Here is a 16,074-nt window from a genome sequence, read left to right on the forward strand (position 1 = left end):
TTTAAATACTGACCTGTAAACAAAAAGCCAGTGAAGAAGTTTATTTGCAATAACTAGTACAAAATCCAACTGTTCTGTAAAGTGAAGGTGACGACTCCTCCAAGGGAGGAACTAAGACACATGATCTTAAAAACCTTAATTACAGCTGCACGTCTGGAGGGAAAGGTGCCTTAAAGAACTACAGCTCAATCCACAAGAGCTCAGAACAACCCGGTTTCCAGTAACCTTTCCTGGAGGCATCACGTCCTCCTTCCCCTCTACTCTGCCCTGGGGAGGCCCCATCTGCAGTGCTGGGTCCAGTGCTGGGCTCCCCAGTTCAAGAAAGATGAGGAGCTACTGGAGAGAGTCCAGTGCAGGGCTGCGAGGATGAGGAGGGGACTGGAGCATCCCTCCTACGCGGAGAGGCTGAGGGAGCTGGGCTTGTTCAGCCTGGAGAAGAGAAGGCTGTGAGGGGACCTTGGAAATGCCTCTAAATATCTGCAGGGTGGGGGTCAGGAGGACGGGGCCAGACTCTTTCCAGTGGTGCCCAGCGACAGGACAAGGGGCAACGGGCACAAACTGAAGCCTGGGAAGCTCCAGCTGAACCCGAGGAAGAACTTCTTCCCTCTGAGGGTGCCGGAGCCCTGGCCCAGGCTGCCCAGGGAGGCTGTGGAGTCTCCTTCTCTGGAGATATTCCAGCCCCGCCTGGCCGCGGTGCTGTGCCCCCTGCTCTGGGTGACCCTGCTTGGGCAGGGGGTTGGGTGGGGGATCCCCAGAGGTCCCTGCCCACCCCGACCATGCTGGGATTCTGTGATATGTTCAGAGGGAGCGACCACGGCACAGGCACTCGTGCCTCAGCGACTCAAGCCACACTTGTGGGTGATTCCCAAACACACCACCGGTGATTTAAACGGATGCAGACAGCTAAGGCAGTACGAAAGAAGAACGTGGTCTTCTACTTCTGCCAGAGCAACAGGGTAGGGGACTGTGGGCGAGCTCTAGCTGGCCGTGAGCCCTCCAGGGTGCTCAATGCTGTACAGCGTGCTGTGGCCACATCCAGCAGCGAGTCCACTGGTGCCAAGGGAAGTTCCCAGGACCAGAACTTCAGCCAGTGGGCTATGTGTTCGCAGCATGGGTTTGGTCTCATGGTTTTGATTTGAGAGCTAGCACGCTCCATACCAGGCCCTGGGCAAAGTTCTGGAGACAGCCAGGGCAAGGACCATTTCCCAAGGAAAGGGATGCAGACGCGAGGTTCTGGACACCAAGCGACAGCCGTTTCCAGCGGTTAAGAACCTGGCACTGTTAACGGGAGCACCAATTGAGCAGACATGTTCAAAGCACTGCTGCCATCAATCTTGGGTGCCGTGAGTCTACCTGCCATTCACACCAAGGAGACCAAAACTGAGACCCCAGACAACGACGAAAGGTCAGAGTCTCACTTCGGTGCAAGGAACCCATCACGTATGACGGCGACAGAAGCCATTTCTCAGGCCAGAACCAGTTACAAAACCTTCTCATCCTCTCCTCCCCAGCTGCCCCCACCTGATTTGTAAGCACTGACACAACTTGTCTCCAGTGAAGCCTACCTACCCGCAGCCTGGAACACTCAGGGTTGGGCAGTCCTCGGCACAGCACGCTGTGTGCAGAGATCTGAGGTGGCCACCACCGCAAGCAGATGGACCAGCGAGGGTCCCACAGGATCGCTCTGCGCTTCCCCACATTCCTTCCAGGGAGGGAGTTTCAGAAGTCATGTGAAAGTGCAGTTCAAATTTACATGTAAGAAAAAAAACAGTCTGCTCAGAAAGAAAATGAAAGCTTCCTGTTGACACCACCTACGTTGCCCCTTCGGTCTACGGGACCACGCACGGTTTCGCCACAAGCAGCTACTTCTTCCAGAAAAAAAGAAATTTTATCATTTTGTTACTCCAGCAGCTAAACCTTACTACACGTTCCCACAAACCGAACAAAAGAAAATGAACAAAGGAACTGTTTTAGTGATGTTTTATGCATACCAAGAGACAAAAGAGACAATAAGGTTTTTATTCACAAGGTAGTAAGGGGGGCAGAAAGAAAGGAAATGCAGCTCTAGCAAGAAGCAGTACTCATTTCAGAGTTCTTCCCATGCAGCAATAATCCCTGCTCAGTGTCAGTTAATTCCAGGTTTGAGGGCTGATTTAATTCTCTGCCATTACATCTTTCATTATCTGATATACTCCATAAACGTCTGGCACAGCCAGCAGAGCTCTGCCAGCCACCTTTCCCAGCACCTATTTTTAGCGAGGGCATCACACGGAGCAGCTGCATCTCCCCGTGAATCCCCGTGTCAGCGAAGCCCGTACCAGAAGTCATGGCAGGGACAGGTCTGGACTCCAGAAAGCCGACAGTCCACAGGCAAACTGACAGCTAACTGGAATTCTACTCTAAATTGCCAAATGTGCACGCTAAGTATGCTCAAGTTCAATTAAAGCCAGGCTGCCCAGGGAGGTTGTGGAGTCTCCTTCTCTGGAGATATTCCAGCCCCGCCTGGACAAGGTCCTGTGCAGCCTGCTCTGGGTGACCCTGCTTCAGCAGGGGGGTTGGACTGGGTGACCCACAGAGGTCCCTTCCAACCCCTACTATTCTGTGATTCTGTGAAACCAGTTTTCGTGTGTGTCTTCGCCTACTTATGCTATATTTTCTAGCTAGAAAATAAATACAGTACATGAATCTGCTTTCACATAAACCGCTTCTATTTATGAAACAGAAAATTTGTCCCTACTCACTGTAACCATAATTTTGTCCTCAGATTACATAAAAGGCAAGTTTACACTTTGCAGTGGTGCCCAGCGACAGGACAAGGGGCAACGGGCACCAACTGAAGCCTGGGAAGCTCCAGCTGAACCCGAGGAAGAACTTCTTCCCTCTGAGGGTGACGGAGCCCTGGCCCAGGCTGCCCAGGGAGGCTGTGGAGTCTCCTTCTCTGGAGATATTCCAGCCCCGCCTGGCCGCGGTGCTGTGCAGCCTGCTGTGGGTGACCCTGCTTGGGCAGGGGGTTGGGCTGGGTGACCCACAGAGGTCCCTGGCCACCCCTGCCATGCTGGGATGCTGTGACACTACATACACTGAAACACTGCCACAGGTACCTCACCGGGATTCCAAGCTTCTACAGCGAACTGAGGAGTCAGAGATTCTCCAGCCGTTTCCAAACGGTTTTTGACATTTGTTTGCCCGATGCAGTATCTGAGAAACGAAAGCTTGCGGTGCTTCACACGCTTCAGAGTACGTCTGAAGCTTCTCAAAGTCCACGCAGGTTTATGAGGGCCAGGCAGTTACTGCACTTGGACTTCTAAATGTCTTCTCTGGTGAAACAGTCTGCCAGCCGCCTTTTCCCACTCACAAAAAAGAACACATGTGCTCGCAAGTGACTGTTTATTGCTGGAAAACCAGGTGTCTTTCATCACAAACAGATAATATTACTTTATGAAAGTACCCTGACTTGAGCACCGAGACCACACCACAGCAGCAAGTGAAGTTTCACCACTGGTAGCATCAGATACGCACGGACATTGCTCAAGCACCCAGTGCTGCAGCCTGGAAGCACCCTTTCCCTCGAGGAGAGGGCGGGCGACCAGCTGTGACCCAGCCCTTTCTGCCTAAACCCCTCAACGTCACCTTGCTGGTTAAGGACACTCCTCTTCTTTGCTGCACAGACTCCAAAGAGCGGCGTTGCGTCGTGTCAGACATAGGATGTTCAACTCTGAAACTCCATTACTTGTGCTGCATCAGTACAATTTAATCTATATTTAACTGAAGTGGCTGCCATATGATTTAGGATGTTTTCAGTTACTGCATATCAAGTTCTACATATACCCCAACACCTCAGTTTCATAAAAAGCTTTAATTTATGAACCCTTCAGCATCACAGCGGCTTCACAGAGTCAAGAAACACAGCGGCTTCACAGAGTCAAAGCACGGCAGCAGGCACTTCTCCTTGATTTAAACCAAGTTCTAGGAATCTGCAAGGCAATTTCCACACCTTGAGCTACACTGCATAGTGCGACCACGAAAGCTCCTCCGACTCCCTGCTCTTGGAGGAGATCAAGTATTGTAACACCAGACGTTTCCACCCAACCTCTTTAAGTTTTCCAGCGAGTGAGAAGATGAACAGCAGTGTTGTCACGCTAATTAGCAGGAAAAAAGTTTGAAGAAGAAAAAAAAATGCTTAGTGCTACAATATTGCCCAGAAGCCTCACAACTGTCAGTAGCTCTTGTCACCTTTTTTAGCTACTACCAATACTCAAATTGAGTGTATTACCAATACACTCAAATTGAACGTGTAGCAAGAGCCTGAGAAAGAGGAATTATGCACCTTGGGAAGGGTGGGAAAACACGGAAGAACGCCCCACAACACGCCTAGAGACGAGAGTTATTGCTACCCCAAAACACTGGCCTCTCCCAAGGCAGCGCTGGAGGCTGTAAGACTCGTCTGGGTTCCTGCGTTTGCTGTGCGCTGCAGCAAGGTTCGCTGCACCTCACCTGCAAGAAGGAAAAAGCCTCAGAGCCAGCCCCTCGCCAGCTCAGCTCTGACAGACTAAACCCACGTCCCTTTGCGCTGAGGGGAGGGAGCCAGGAGCGGCCGGCCAGCCACGCCGCCTCAGCAAAGGCTCTGCTCCAGCTCCCACCCCTGCTCTGCAGCAAAGCACCCGACCACGCTGTTCAAAGGGACCATGCTAGAAACCAACGTCAAGAAGGCCAACGGGACCCTGGGGTGCATGAGGAGGAGTGTGGGCAGCAGGGTGAGGGAGGTTCTCCTCCCCCTCTGCTCTGCCCTGGGGAGGCCCCATCTGCAGTGCTGGGTCCAGTGCTGGGCTCCCCAGTTCAAGAAAGATGAGGAGCTACTGGAGAGAGCCCAGCGGAGGGCTGCGAGGATGAGGAGGGGACTGGAGCATCTCTCCTGCGAGGAGAGGCTGAGGGAGCTGGGCTTGTTCAGCCTGGAGAAGAGAAGGCTGCGAGGGGACCTTCGAAATGCCTCTAAATATCTGCAGGGTGGGGGTCAGGAGGACGGGGCCAGACTCTTTCCAGTGGTGCCCAGCGACAGGACAAGGGGCAACGGGCACAAACTGAAGCCTGGGAAGCTCCAGCTGAACCCGAGGAAGAACTTCTTCCCTCTGAGGGTGCCGGAGCCCTGGCCCAGGCTGCCCAGAGGGGCTGTGGAGTCTCCTTCTCTGGAGATATTCCAGCCCCGCCTGGCCGCGGTGCTGTGCCCCCTGCTCTGGGTGACCCTGCTTGGGCAGGGGGTTGGGCTGGGGGACCCACAGAGGTCTCTTCCAACCCCAAACATTCTGTGATCACCAGGTCAATTCACATGTCCAGGTGCCTGGAGTAAATAACTGAACACCTGAAGTAAAATGTAAAGTCACCTTTACTCTAGAAGACTAAAATGCTGGCGAGCCCAAGTTAAGGCACAGCCATCTCAGAGGGCAGAATACTTTTTTATTCAGGACGAGGTGCTTACTGCTCGGCGAGTGTTGCCATGAAACATTGTCAAGCTGGATCTCATGAGCCACAGATGAGACAATTTGACAAGAGAGGCTTTAATGAACCTGCTGACAGCCTCAGAAATTAAAGGACAGGCAAGTAAGTGGTACCATACCCTCACCTCAAATGGATGAACACCTGAAGTTATCACAGCACTACCCACGTTCACAACCACGTCTTTTAAGGGTTCCACAACTCAGATCTTGGGCCAAGACGGCCTCCCACTGAGGACGGTATCGTCATCAGTGACAAAGCGGGATCGAGTGCACCCTCAGCAAGTTTGCAGATGACACCAAGCTGAGTGGCACAGCCCACACGCCTGAGGGACAAGGTGCCAGAGGGACCTGGGCAAGCTGGGGAGGTGGGCCTGTGTGAACCTCATGAGGTTCAACAAGGCCAAGTACAAGGTTCTGCACCTGGCTCAGGGCAACCCCCACCATCAATACAGGCTGGGTGATGCAGGGATGGAGAGCAGCCCTGCCCAGAAGGACTTCGGAGTGCTGGGGGATGAAAAGCCAGACAGGAGCCACCAATGAGCGCTGGCAGCCCAGCAGGCCAACCATGCCCTGGGCTGCATCCCCAGCAGCGTGGGCACAGGGCGAGGGAGGGGATTCTGCCCCTCTGCCCCGCTCTGCTGAGACCCCCCCGGGAGTCCTGCGTCCAGCTCTGGAGCCCTCAGCACAGGGCAGAGCTGGAGCTGTGGGAGTGGGGCCAGAGGAGGCCCCAGCAATGATGCGAGGGCTGGAACCCCTCTGCTGGGAGGAGAGGCTGGGAGAGCTGGGGCTGCTCAGCCTGGGGAGGAGAAGGCACCAGGGAGACCTGAGAGCAGCAGCAGATGTCCCTGCCCATGGCAGGGGGTTGGACTGGATGGCTTTTAAAGATCCCTTCCCACCCAAACCAGTCTGTGATTCAATGATGTTGATCACTATCACACTGCAGGACTAAAGGAACTCCCAGTACACGAAGCAGCACGCCACACCAGACCCACGTTACCAGACAGAGACTGTTTCCAGCACTCCTCCCAACCCAACAACTGCTTCAGCCTATCTGCTGTCTGCAGAGCTAATCACTAGTTCAAATACGAAAGAACACCAGCTCGAGAAGCACCCTGAAGGGAAAAGCTGTACAGGTATGGACATTGGTGTAGGTATTCCATACTTAACGGCAAGCAGGCCTCTTTCAGGGAGCATGAAGTCAGATTTCGGAAATGCAAGACACAAATGGGTATTTCTGCAGGTCACGCAGGATAAACCAGTCACAATCCCAGTGGGAAAGAAAGCCTCGAGTTGTTTTAGCTACAGAAAAGAACAAAAACATGCAGAGACTTCTAGTTAAACCCACACAAGACTTCCAGTTAAACCCACGCAGAAGAGAAAAACCCACACAGCTAAGTTGTGCTGAAACACAAAACGTTCACGCAGAGCTGCAGCAGCAGCTCGGGTCTCTTCCCGTTTCCCCAGGGCCGGACAGGGAATTCCCACAGCACCGGGAAGCTCGTTTTGCACAAAGTGTTCCTGAAGTGCCTTACCCCCTCGCAAGGGTCACACAAAACCAGCACCGGCTGAAACCCTTCCCCACGGAAGGTCACTCCGCAAAACAGGCGCCGGCTGCCGCTGCCAGGAGAATCCGTGCAACCCTGCCCTCACCCAACGTCTTTCCTGGGCGTTTCTCAGCCCCAGGCGGGACGAAGTTTCCTGGCAGGAGCAGCCCACTCCCGGCCGCCATCCTTCCCGAGATTCTCCTGCTGACAAGCAGGAACACGCTGCCCTTCCGCGGCTCCAGAAAGAGGAGGACGAGGGCGAGCTGTTGCCACCCGGGCGGTGGAAGCAGCCTGTGCCCTGTGTCCGAGGGCTGCCAGGAGCGGGCACAGCGAGCGTGGCCTGCCAGGACAAACCCCCCCCAAACACCCCCCCAAGCTGGACTGCAGGCAGCAACCTTTGCTTAGCACCACCTAAAATAAACTCCTTCAAGTCATGATTATTTTTTTTTTCCATTCCCTGATGAAGAATTTCTCAACACTTTCCACCAGTTCTCTAATTAAACATCAACATCAACTTTGGTAGAAAAGATTAAGCATTTTCTCAGGATAAAGAAAGGAGAGTACCAGATTTTCTTTCGAAAGAGGTAAACCCAGAAGTCAAGAGGAAATCACTTCTCCGCCCCTCTTAGTCACGCTTATCACTCAGCAAGGCACTAAAAAATAGTCCTTGGTTTCTTAAAGCCAAGGCTGCATCCCTGCTTGTCAGTTCCTGAGCGAGTTTTCTACCAGCATCAACAGGCATTTCATTTGGTCTTGTAAAATTCCAGAGCAGGCCACGGACCGTACAGACAGCCTGTCACAGGCAGCTGCAGGCCCGTGCTCCACGTCGGAAACACGCTTCACCCTAGGAAACGTTAGCGACTTCACTCGTTATCTTCACCACTCACTGCTGAGGTGACAGCAGGGCGAGGGAGGTTCTCCTCCCTCTCTGCTCTGCCCTGGGGAGGCCCCATCTGCAGTGCTGTGTCCAGTGCTGGGCTCCCCAGTTCCAGAAAGATGAGGAGCTGCTGGAGAGAGTCCAGCACAGGGCTACGAGGATGAGGAGGGGACTGGAGCATCTCTCCTCCGAGGAGAGGCTGAGGGAGCTGGGCTTGTTCAGCCTGGAGAAGAGAAGGCTGAGAGGGGACCTTCGAAATGCCTCTGAATATCTGCAGGGTGGGGGTCAGGAGGACGGGGCCAGACTCTTTGCAGTGGTGCCCAGCGACAGGACAAGGGGCAACGGGCACAAACTGAAGCCTGGGAAGTTGCAGCTGAACCCGAGGAAGAACTTCTTCCCTCTGAGGGTGACGGAGCCCTGGCCCAGGCTGCCCAGAGGGGCTGTGGAGTCTCCTTCTCTGGAGATATTCCAGCCCCCCCTGGCCGCGGTGCTGTGCCCCCTGCTCTGGGTGACCCTGCTTGGGCAGGGGGTTGGGCTGGGTGACCCACAGAGGGCCCTGCCAACCCCGACCATGCTGGGATTCTGTGACAGCTCGGTCTCCTCCCAGACACTGCGCTGGCTAAACTGGAGCAGCCAAGCTCTGCATGGCTCCTTCCCGTTCGGCCCCGCGTGCTCCGATCGCCCTCAGCACGTCCCGCTCGCAGCTGCCCATTCGTTCCAGTCGAACACAAACAGCGCGTCAGCGCGAGGACGACGGCAAGAGGAGCAGCCGGCTGCGCCTCCCGCGCCGCCACCGCGCAGGGATGTGCCCAAGGGGCTCAGCAGCACGCTCACCCTTCCTTCTCACCCTTCGCCAACTGTTTTATGCCCCCGAGGCAGTGACAGGGGCAGCACAGGCAGAGGAGCAAGCCCAGTTTAGGGTTTGCTTCAGACTGGGAGCAGGGAGGAGGGAACACCAGGCGCTGGCACCGATGCCGAGCGCTTTGTATCATGGAACCGCAACCCTAAAAATGAATTTGCAGCATGAGTGCCACCTATTACAGCGTTTCCACGTCCCCAGCTGCCCTATGCACTCTGCTGGTACTGATTTATAGGGTAATCTAAGAAGCCAGAGGAGGGAACTGATCCAGCTCAGCTGAGAAAGCGCCATGTGAAGTTTCCAGCCAGCTCGGTTCCTCAGCTCTTCGCCGAAGAGCCATCCGCACGCTTCTCATCAGCGCTGCGAGGCACGCACAAGCCAAACTGCTGCTCACTATCCATGGCCCTAGATGAACAAAAAAAAAACCAATCCAACACCCCACACAAAAACCAACACAGCCTGAATCGTACCCTATCACACCTCAAGGCCACCTCGCTCCGTAACCCTTCTCTGGGGCGTCCCAGCAGACAAGGGTGAGGAGATGCACTCACAGAATCCCAGCATGGTCGGGGTGGACAGGGACCTCTGTGGGTCCCCCTGCCCAAGCAGGGTCACCCAGAGCAGGGGGCACAGCACCGCGGCCAGGCGGGGCTGGAATATCTCCAGAGAAGGAGACTCCCCAGCCCCTCTGGGCAGCCTGGGCCAGGGCTCCGTCACCCTCAGAGGGAAGAAGTTCTTCCTCGGGTTCAGCTGGAGCTTCCCAGGCTTCAGTTTGTGCCCGTTGCCCCTTGTCCTGTCGCTGGGCACCACTGCAAAGAGTCTGGCCCCGTCCTCCTGACCCCCACCCTGCAGATATTTAGAGGCATTTCGAAGGTCCCCTCTCAGCCTTCTCTTCTCCAGGCTGAACAAGCCCAGCTCCCTCAGCCTCTCCTCGCAGGAGAGATGCTCCAGTCCCCTCCTCATCCTCGCAGCCCTCCGCTGGGCTCTCTCCAGTACCTCACTCGCTCCAGGCCAGAGAACACTTGGTTCAACCTCCAGCAACCAAGAGCCGAGGTGATTCCCAAGCTGGGGTCCGCACCCAGAGCACCACGTCCGACAGCCACCAATGGACCCACTTCCATTTTTTTTTACTTTCTATTCTGAACCCATTATATATTTTATATATATATTTTCCCCTCCAAAACTTCCCGTGCCAGCAAGTTTTACAGCTCCATTACCCACAGGTAGAAAAGCTCCTTGCACCTCTCGCTGCCTGATGATTTCTGGACCCCACGTCACGGAAAGGACTGACCAGGAGTTGGGGTGGGGTTTTTCTCGGGAGGATGGTTTGCTGGGGTCATTTTGGGGTTTTTTTTCTTTTCTTTTCCTAATTCACCTGCTCCAGGCCAGGAGGCAGATATGGACTAAACCCAGAGCCCGAGCACAACCCACGCAGAACTCCAAGCCGTTTGCTGCCCTGACAAGCTATAGGCAAGAGACCAAAGGGGATATGAGGAAAAAGCAAGCCGGTTCTGCCAACTGCTGCAGTAATATTCTTTTTTCGAACCCCAGAAACTACTTGGTTTTCCAGCTTCATCGCAATGACCACACAGCCGAAAGCATTTTCACTGTTCAAAACAATTTGTTTTCCCACAATCTACCAAGTTTTTCCCCATTTGTTATCTGGGACGCCTTCCTTCCCAATATTACCATCACAATCATGTGCAAACAAATGCTCACGAGATGAATGAAGAAATTTGTTATATTTACTGTCTTTCATATCTGAGGACTGATTTTAAAAAAAAATCACTGCTTAAATGTGCAGCCTGCTGTAGGTGACCCTGCTTTGGCAGGGGGTTGGACTAGATGACCCACAGAGGTCCCTTCCGACCCCGACCATTCTGTGATTCTGTAATATGAAATGATTCCAAAGCAAGTGCTCAGCAATTCAAAATCACTTCTAATAAAAGGCCGAAGAAACACAAAAAAAAACCCGAAAAAAAAATAATTTCATCAGAAAATTTTCCTACACCTTTGCATTTAAAACAATACAGTTTTGCACACTCCTAGCACAGCTTTGGCATCGAGACCTTCCTGCGTTCAGAATGCAATTGGGGGTGATCCCACCTCAGAACCATCCTGCTTTTCCTCCCTCTCCTTGGATTTGCGGAGTCGCAGTCGGCGCGCGTACAGACCAGAAACGCAGAACACAGCTGCACCTTCAGGAGGGGCCAAGAGCCCGAGAGCTCTACCTGCATCAGCAGCCTTTAGTGGGAATCTCGCAGCGACTACACACGCTTTGCTCCCCCGAGCGCGTTACTGGAGGTAGGCAGATTTCACGGGAAAACATTTTTTTGGTGACTCATCTTCATTTGCATTTTACTTCGTCAAACAACAGCAATTACACGCTTGAGCTCGGGTTTGACATTCCAAGTTTCAGGCAGGCTCCCTCGCGAGCGCAGCCCTCCCTGCCCGCCCATGCCCAGGCGGCCAAGGCTGGTGCTCCTCCCGCTGACCCCAAACCACAGATCATCTGTCAACCGTGCCCTTCAAACGGCCATTTATATGAATGCTCATTAAAAAAAAATAAAGAAAATTAACATCTCAAGTATACACTGACTGGATGTTACTTATACTAATATTTTTAACACTAAAAATAAAGGAAATCTGCTGGTAGCATGAGTAGAAGCAGAAAAAGTCCTAAAATTAGTCACGTTTGGGGAGAGAGGAGGGCACGCAGCAGTCCCTTTAGGAGAAGCCTGAAGCAGTCGGTGCTTCAGAGCACCAGGGAGCAACACCACTGCCCAGACCCGACCCAGCTGCAGAGCATCGGTAGAGCACAACCGAAAAGCCAGCACAATTTCTCAAAAAAGATACCATAAAAATTATTTTTGCACCGGACAATTACTATAGAGTTACTAAAGCTAGAAACGGTTTGTGATAGACTGAGCCTTCTGTAACTTCTTCCCTTTCTCTGTGAAAACAGCAACGCAGCACTTGGGGACAAGGCCCCTGCTCTCTCCAGGGAGGTTACGATGACTTAGGGATTCTTGCCGAAGAGCCATCCGGATTATTTATAGCATCTCCAGACAGGCTAATGAAATCACTCACACACCCCGTCACATCCAAAAACTTAACTGCTGTTTTAGCCAGAAATACTAGATTGAAGCGATTCAAAGGCAAATGTTCAAGAGACCACCCCGAATTCCAAGTACGGTAAATTATATCCAAGCTGCCATCACGGATTGTTCTTAATCAGTCCTTAAAACGTGTGAAGATGAAAGCAAGCGAACGCAAGTTACTAACGGGAAGGCAGAAATGCATTATTCTTGGATCTTCAATCACATACGCAGACAAACCTTTGGATTTACAGAATTAAAACACTTCCCACCACTCTCACGCACGTGGGCTAGCTTTTCCAGTCCTCCAGACCCACCTTTCGCTACGAAGACCAGAAAGGCCGAACCGGTCCCCGCTCGCAGCCCACCAGCACGCCGGCACACTTCACATGCTTGACCGCCTCAGGTTCTTGGTGGAGCTCAGTGCAAACACAGCAGGGTGAATCAGAGCTAGGGAGCTACCAAGTATTATTGTTTGGTTTCTTTTTTTTACAAGAAGAGATTCAGCCAAGAGGCCGGCCACCTTCCATGTCATCTGCTGTGTACACAAGTGCTTTGGAAATAGTATTTCCTTGTTGCTGCAGGTCAAAGGCTCCATCCGAGGCTTTTCCTGGAACTCTCCTCTTCCGGCAGCAAAAGGAGCCCAAGCTGAGCAGCGGGTACCACCAGGCAAAGCACCTTCTCGGGTTCTGTGCTGCAGAATCACAGAATGTTCAGGGTTGGCAGGGCCCTCTGTGGGTCACCCAGCCCAACCCCCTGCCCAAGCAGGGTCACCCAGAGCAGGGGGCACAGCACCGCGGCCAGGCGGGGCTGGAATATCTCCAGAGAAGGAGACTCCACAGCCCCTCTGGGCAGCCTGGGCCAGGGCTCCGGCACCCTCAGAGGGAAGAAGTTCTTCCTCGGGTTCAGCTGGAACTTCCCAGGCTTCAGTTTGTGCCCGTTGCCCCTTGTCCTGTCGCTGGGCACCACTGGAAAGAGTCTGGCCCCGTCCTCCTGACCCCCCCCCTGCAGATATTTAGAGGCATTTCCAAGGTCCCCTCTGAGCCTTCTCTTCTCCAGGCTGAACAAGCCCAGCTCCCTCAGCCTCTTCCTCACTGCGTTCCTGGATTGCCATTGCTGCCATCACCGCTGCAGCGGAGGAAAACCTGAGAAAGTCTAAAAACTGTAGTCGCCAGTGGTAATTTGAGGTAACCTATTTTCAGACAGATGACTCCATCGCTTCGCTGTAACAACGCGGAGAACAACTCAGTGGACAGGTGTTTTAACCCAGCGCAGGATTCCTCCTCCATGGGCGGGCTGCTTTTTAAAAGGCATTAATGTACGGTTTCCCTTTCAACCTGGGACACTGCTTGCACAGGACACTTTCCCACCAGGTTTCCTCATTAACCAATTACTTACAAAAGAACTAAGGCAACAGTACATTTAAGATACCTCTGGGCAGTTAAGCACCTGGAATTCAGCACCACACAGAAAACGTGTGCCCCAAAATCTGCTGAATTCCACCGTGAAGACGCAAGCCTGACACGCTATGACACACCGACCAGTCATCACATGGTGTTCGCGGCGACCGTAACCAGACGCTTCGTTCAGAGTTTAGGAAATAAAACTTGTTTGCCTTCTGGTGTGCATGCACTGCAAACAGTTCAGGTAGTCCAGAAATAAATACCTGCTGGTCTAAATTGGTTTGACCGTTCAGAAACACCTCCAAACTCTGCACATGCACAACTGCTACCAGACCCGACGATACTCTGCTTGGACAGTCAAAAGCTGCAGGTCGACCAGGAACTAAGGCTACTCACTAAATTATCAAAAATCCCTGATCACTTGAAGGGCAAGTTCTCTGCAGCAAGAGCCACCATAGATCCGCTGACTTCTTAACTAAGACATTGACTATTTTTAACTGTGAGAATTGAAATAAACATTCCCAGTAAACTCAGAAAGCAACAAACGCCATGTGATCTGGGCGAGAATTTGCCAAGCAGCGCAGAATTACACTACAGCCACGGCAGCAAAATAAATACAGCCTTCAATAGTCAGGGACAAGATAAAGTGACTGCCACACAAACCCCCACCCCAAAAAAACCCAATTAAGCAAAACGCTGAGTTGAGGCCCAAAGAGCTTTTAGGCAACCACTGTGTCTTGACACTTAGTTGTCCCCCAAATACAGTTTCTTTTCACCGCCGATTACCCAAGGCTTGCTTAATTAAGAGCGTCTTTTTACATCTTGCAGTCTGAGCTGCAATAGTTAGGGTGACGATTCAACACCGATGAGGAAATACAGAGGAGTATGCTTACTCCTAGCACTAAGATTTACACTGATCACAGCATGGTAGGGGTTAGAAGGGACCTCTGGGGATCTTCTAGTCCAACCCCCGTGCCGAAGCAGGACGCTTTCTGTTCTCCCACCCTCGGTGAACAGCTGCATAGCAAATCATTTCCAGGATTTATAGCAAGCACAAGAAGCCAGATCCAATTCAGCCCTCCCAAAAAAGATTTTCTTTTCTCCAGGTGTAGATATCTGCACATGTTACACCAGTGGGTACTGCAAGAAAGAGCAGAGACATCAAATCTCTTAAATTGCCAGAGTCAGGCCCCAAGAAGGTCAGAGGCTGCTGACCTGAACTCTTCATCTGCAAAACAAGACGGGTGTTCAGAAGAAAAACAAAACACTACGACAAACCTAGGGAGAAAGGGTGTTAGGTAGCAGGCCTGTCTCATGGCGTGGGTTCAGTGGAAAGAGGAACGCCTAGGAGAACACCGAGCTCTCCTTCATGATGTCGGAGAAACTGCCTTAGGCAGGAGCTGCACACGGAGGAAGGGCTGAAGTCAGCTTCGCCAGAAGCCCGGCGGCTGGCGAGCGAGCGAGGCAAGGACAGCTTTGTCGGGCGAGAAAACAGACCCCACCCACGAGTGCAATCATTTCTGCTCCGCCACATCAACAGCGGCTGGGATACCACGCAGGGATGGCAAACCCCCTCCCTGGGGGGGGTGGGGGCCAGCGACCCGGGGGTCCCTCGCGGCGGGGGACAAGTCGCCAAGGCAGCCCCCCGGGGGAGGGACCCAGAGGGCGGCTCAGGGTCACCCACAACGGACAAAAACCGCGGTGGGGAGGAACCAAACCGCCCCTCCCTGCGGCAGGGAAGCGGGGGGGGGGGCCCGGTTCCCCGAGGATGTCACGGCGATGAAGGGAAGGGGGAGGACGGGGGGGGGGGGGGGACACACACACCAGATGGGCAAACACACCACAAGCTGCGAGGCAAGGCCGCGGAGCAGGGCCGCAGCCCCGGGGGGGTGGGGCTGGAGGAGCTCCCCCCCCCCCAAGAACGGGCCCGGGGCTGGGGGGGGGGGGTCCCGGGGAGGCACTGACCGATGGTGGAGATGAAGGTGGTGTTGAAGGCATCGTCGGAGAAGCGGAAGAGCACGCAGGTCTTGCCGACCCCCGAGTCCCCGATGAGGAGCAGCTTGAAGAGCAGGTCGTAGGTTTTCTTCGCCATGGGGAGGCGCGGAGGCCGCCGCCGCCGCCCGCTCCGGCCCCCTGCTCGCCCTCACACCGGCCGCGCCGCTCGCGAGGGCGGCGGCGAACGAGGAGGAGGAGGAGGAGGAGGGAGGAGGAAGGAGGGGGCCCACAAAATGGCTTCCAGCCGCGGGGCGGCCCCGGCGCCTCGCCCGCTCCCCGCGCCGCCGACGGGCCCCGCTGCTCCTCACGGGGAGGCGGCGGCGCCCGGCCTCATCACCCCGCGATCCGGCTCGGCTCGGCGCGGCCCGGCCCGGCCCGGCCCGGCTCCCCCGGACGGCGGCGGCTTCCTCTGAGGGGCTGCGCGCGCCGCTCGCTAACCCGCGCAGGCCTGCGGGGCGTGGGGGGGGGGACGCGCACGCCCTGACGTCAGCGCGCAGCCGGCCGCGCGCGCCCCCGGCGGCAACGCGGCCGCGAAGCTGCGAGAGGGAGGGGGAGGCGCGCGCCCGCCGGGGCGGGGCCTGAAGGGGGGGGCGGAGGCCCCGCCTTCCCACCTCGCTCGCCGGGCTCCCATTGGGTGCGACAGCCTGCCAGTCTCGCCTCCTTGCCTGGAGGGGTGACGTCAGGGGGTCGGGGCGCTGGGCGGAGGGGCGGGGAGGAGGGCGCCCCCTGGCGGCGGGCGGGCTGAGGGGGCGACGGGCCTTGACGGGGAGTCCGGCCCGGTGCCACCCAGGGAGACCCCAGGCCCA

At 54.7% G+C, this 16,074-nt stretch overlaps 1 protein-coding gene across 2 annotated transcripts in view; it reads right to left on the reverse strand.

The window, feature by feature from the left end:
• The window catches only part of RAB10 (RAB10, member RAS oncogene family), a 57,690-nt gene extending 41,995 nt beyond the window's left edge, over positions 1-15,695 (reverse strand). The window contains exon 1 of one of the 2 annotated variants that reach the window (XM_075415129.1): positions 15,239-15,695. In XM_075415129.1, coding sequence (XP_075271244.1) covers positions 15,239-15,365 — 127 coding nt within the window. In that variant the 5' untranslated portion in view covers positions 15,366-15,695. The remainder of the gene's footprint in view (positions 1-15,238) is intronic. The other variant, XM_075415128.1, reaches the window with a different exon arrangement.
• Positions 15,696-16,074: the final 379 nt, after the last annotated feature.

Source organism: Opisthocomus hoazin, chromosome 2 (assembly GCF_030867145.1).
Source record: "Opisthocomus hoazin isolate bOpiHoa1 chromosome 2, bOpiHoa1.hap1, whole genome shotgun sequence".
In the NCBI taxonomy this organism is placed as follows: Eukaryota; Metazoa; Chordata; class Aves; order Opisthocomiformes; family Opisthocomidae; genus Opisthocomus; species Opisthocomus hoazin.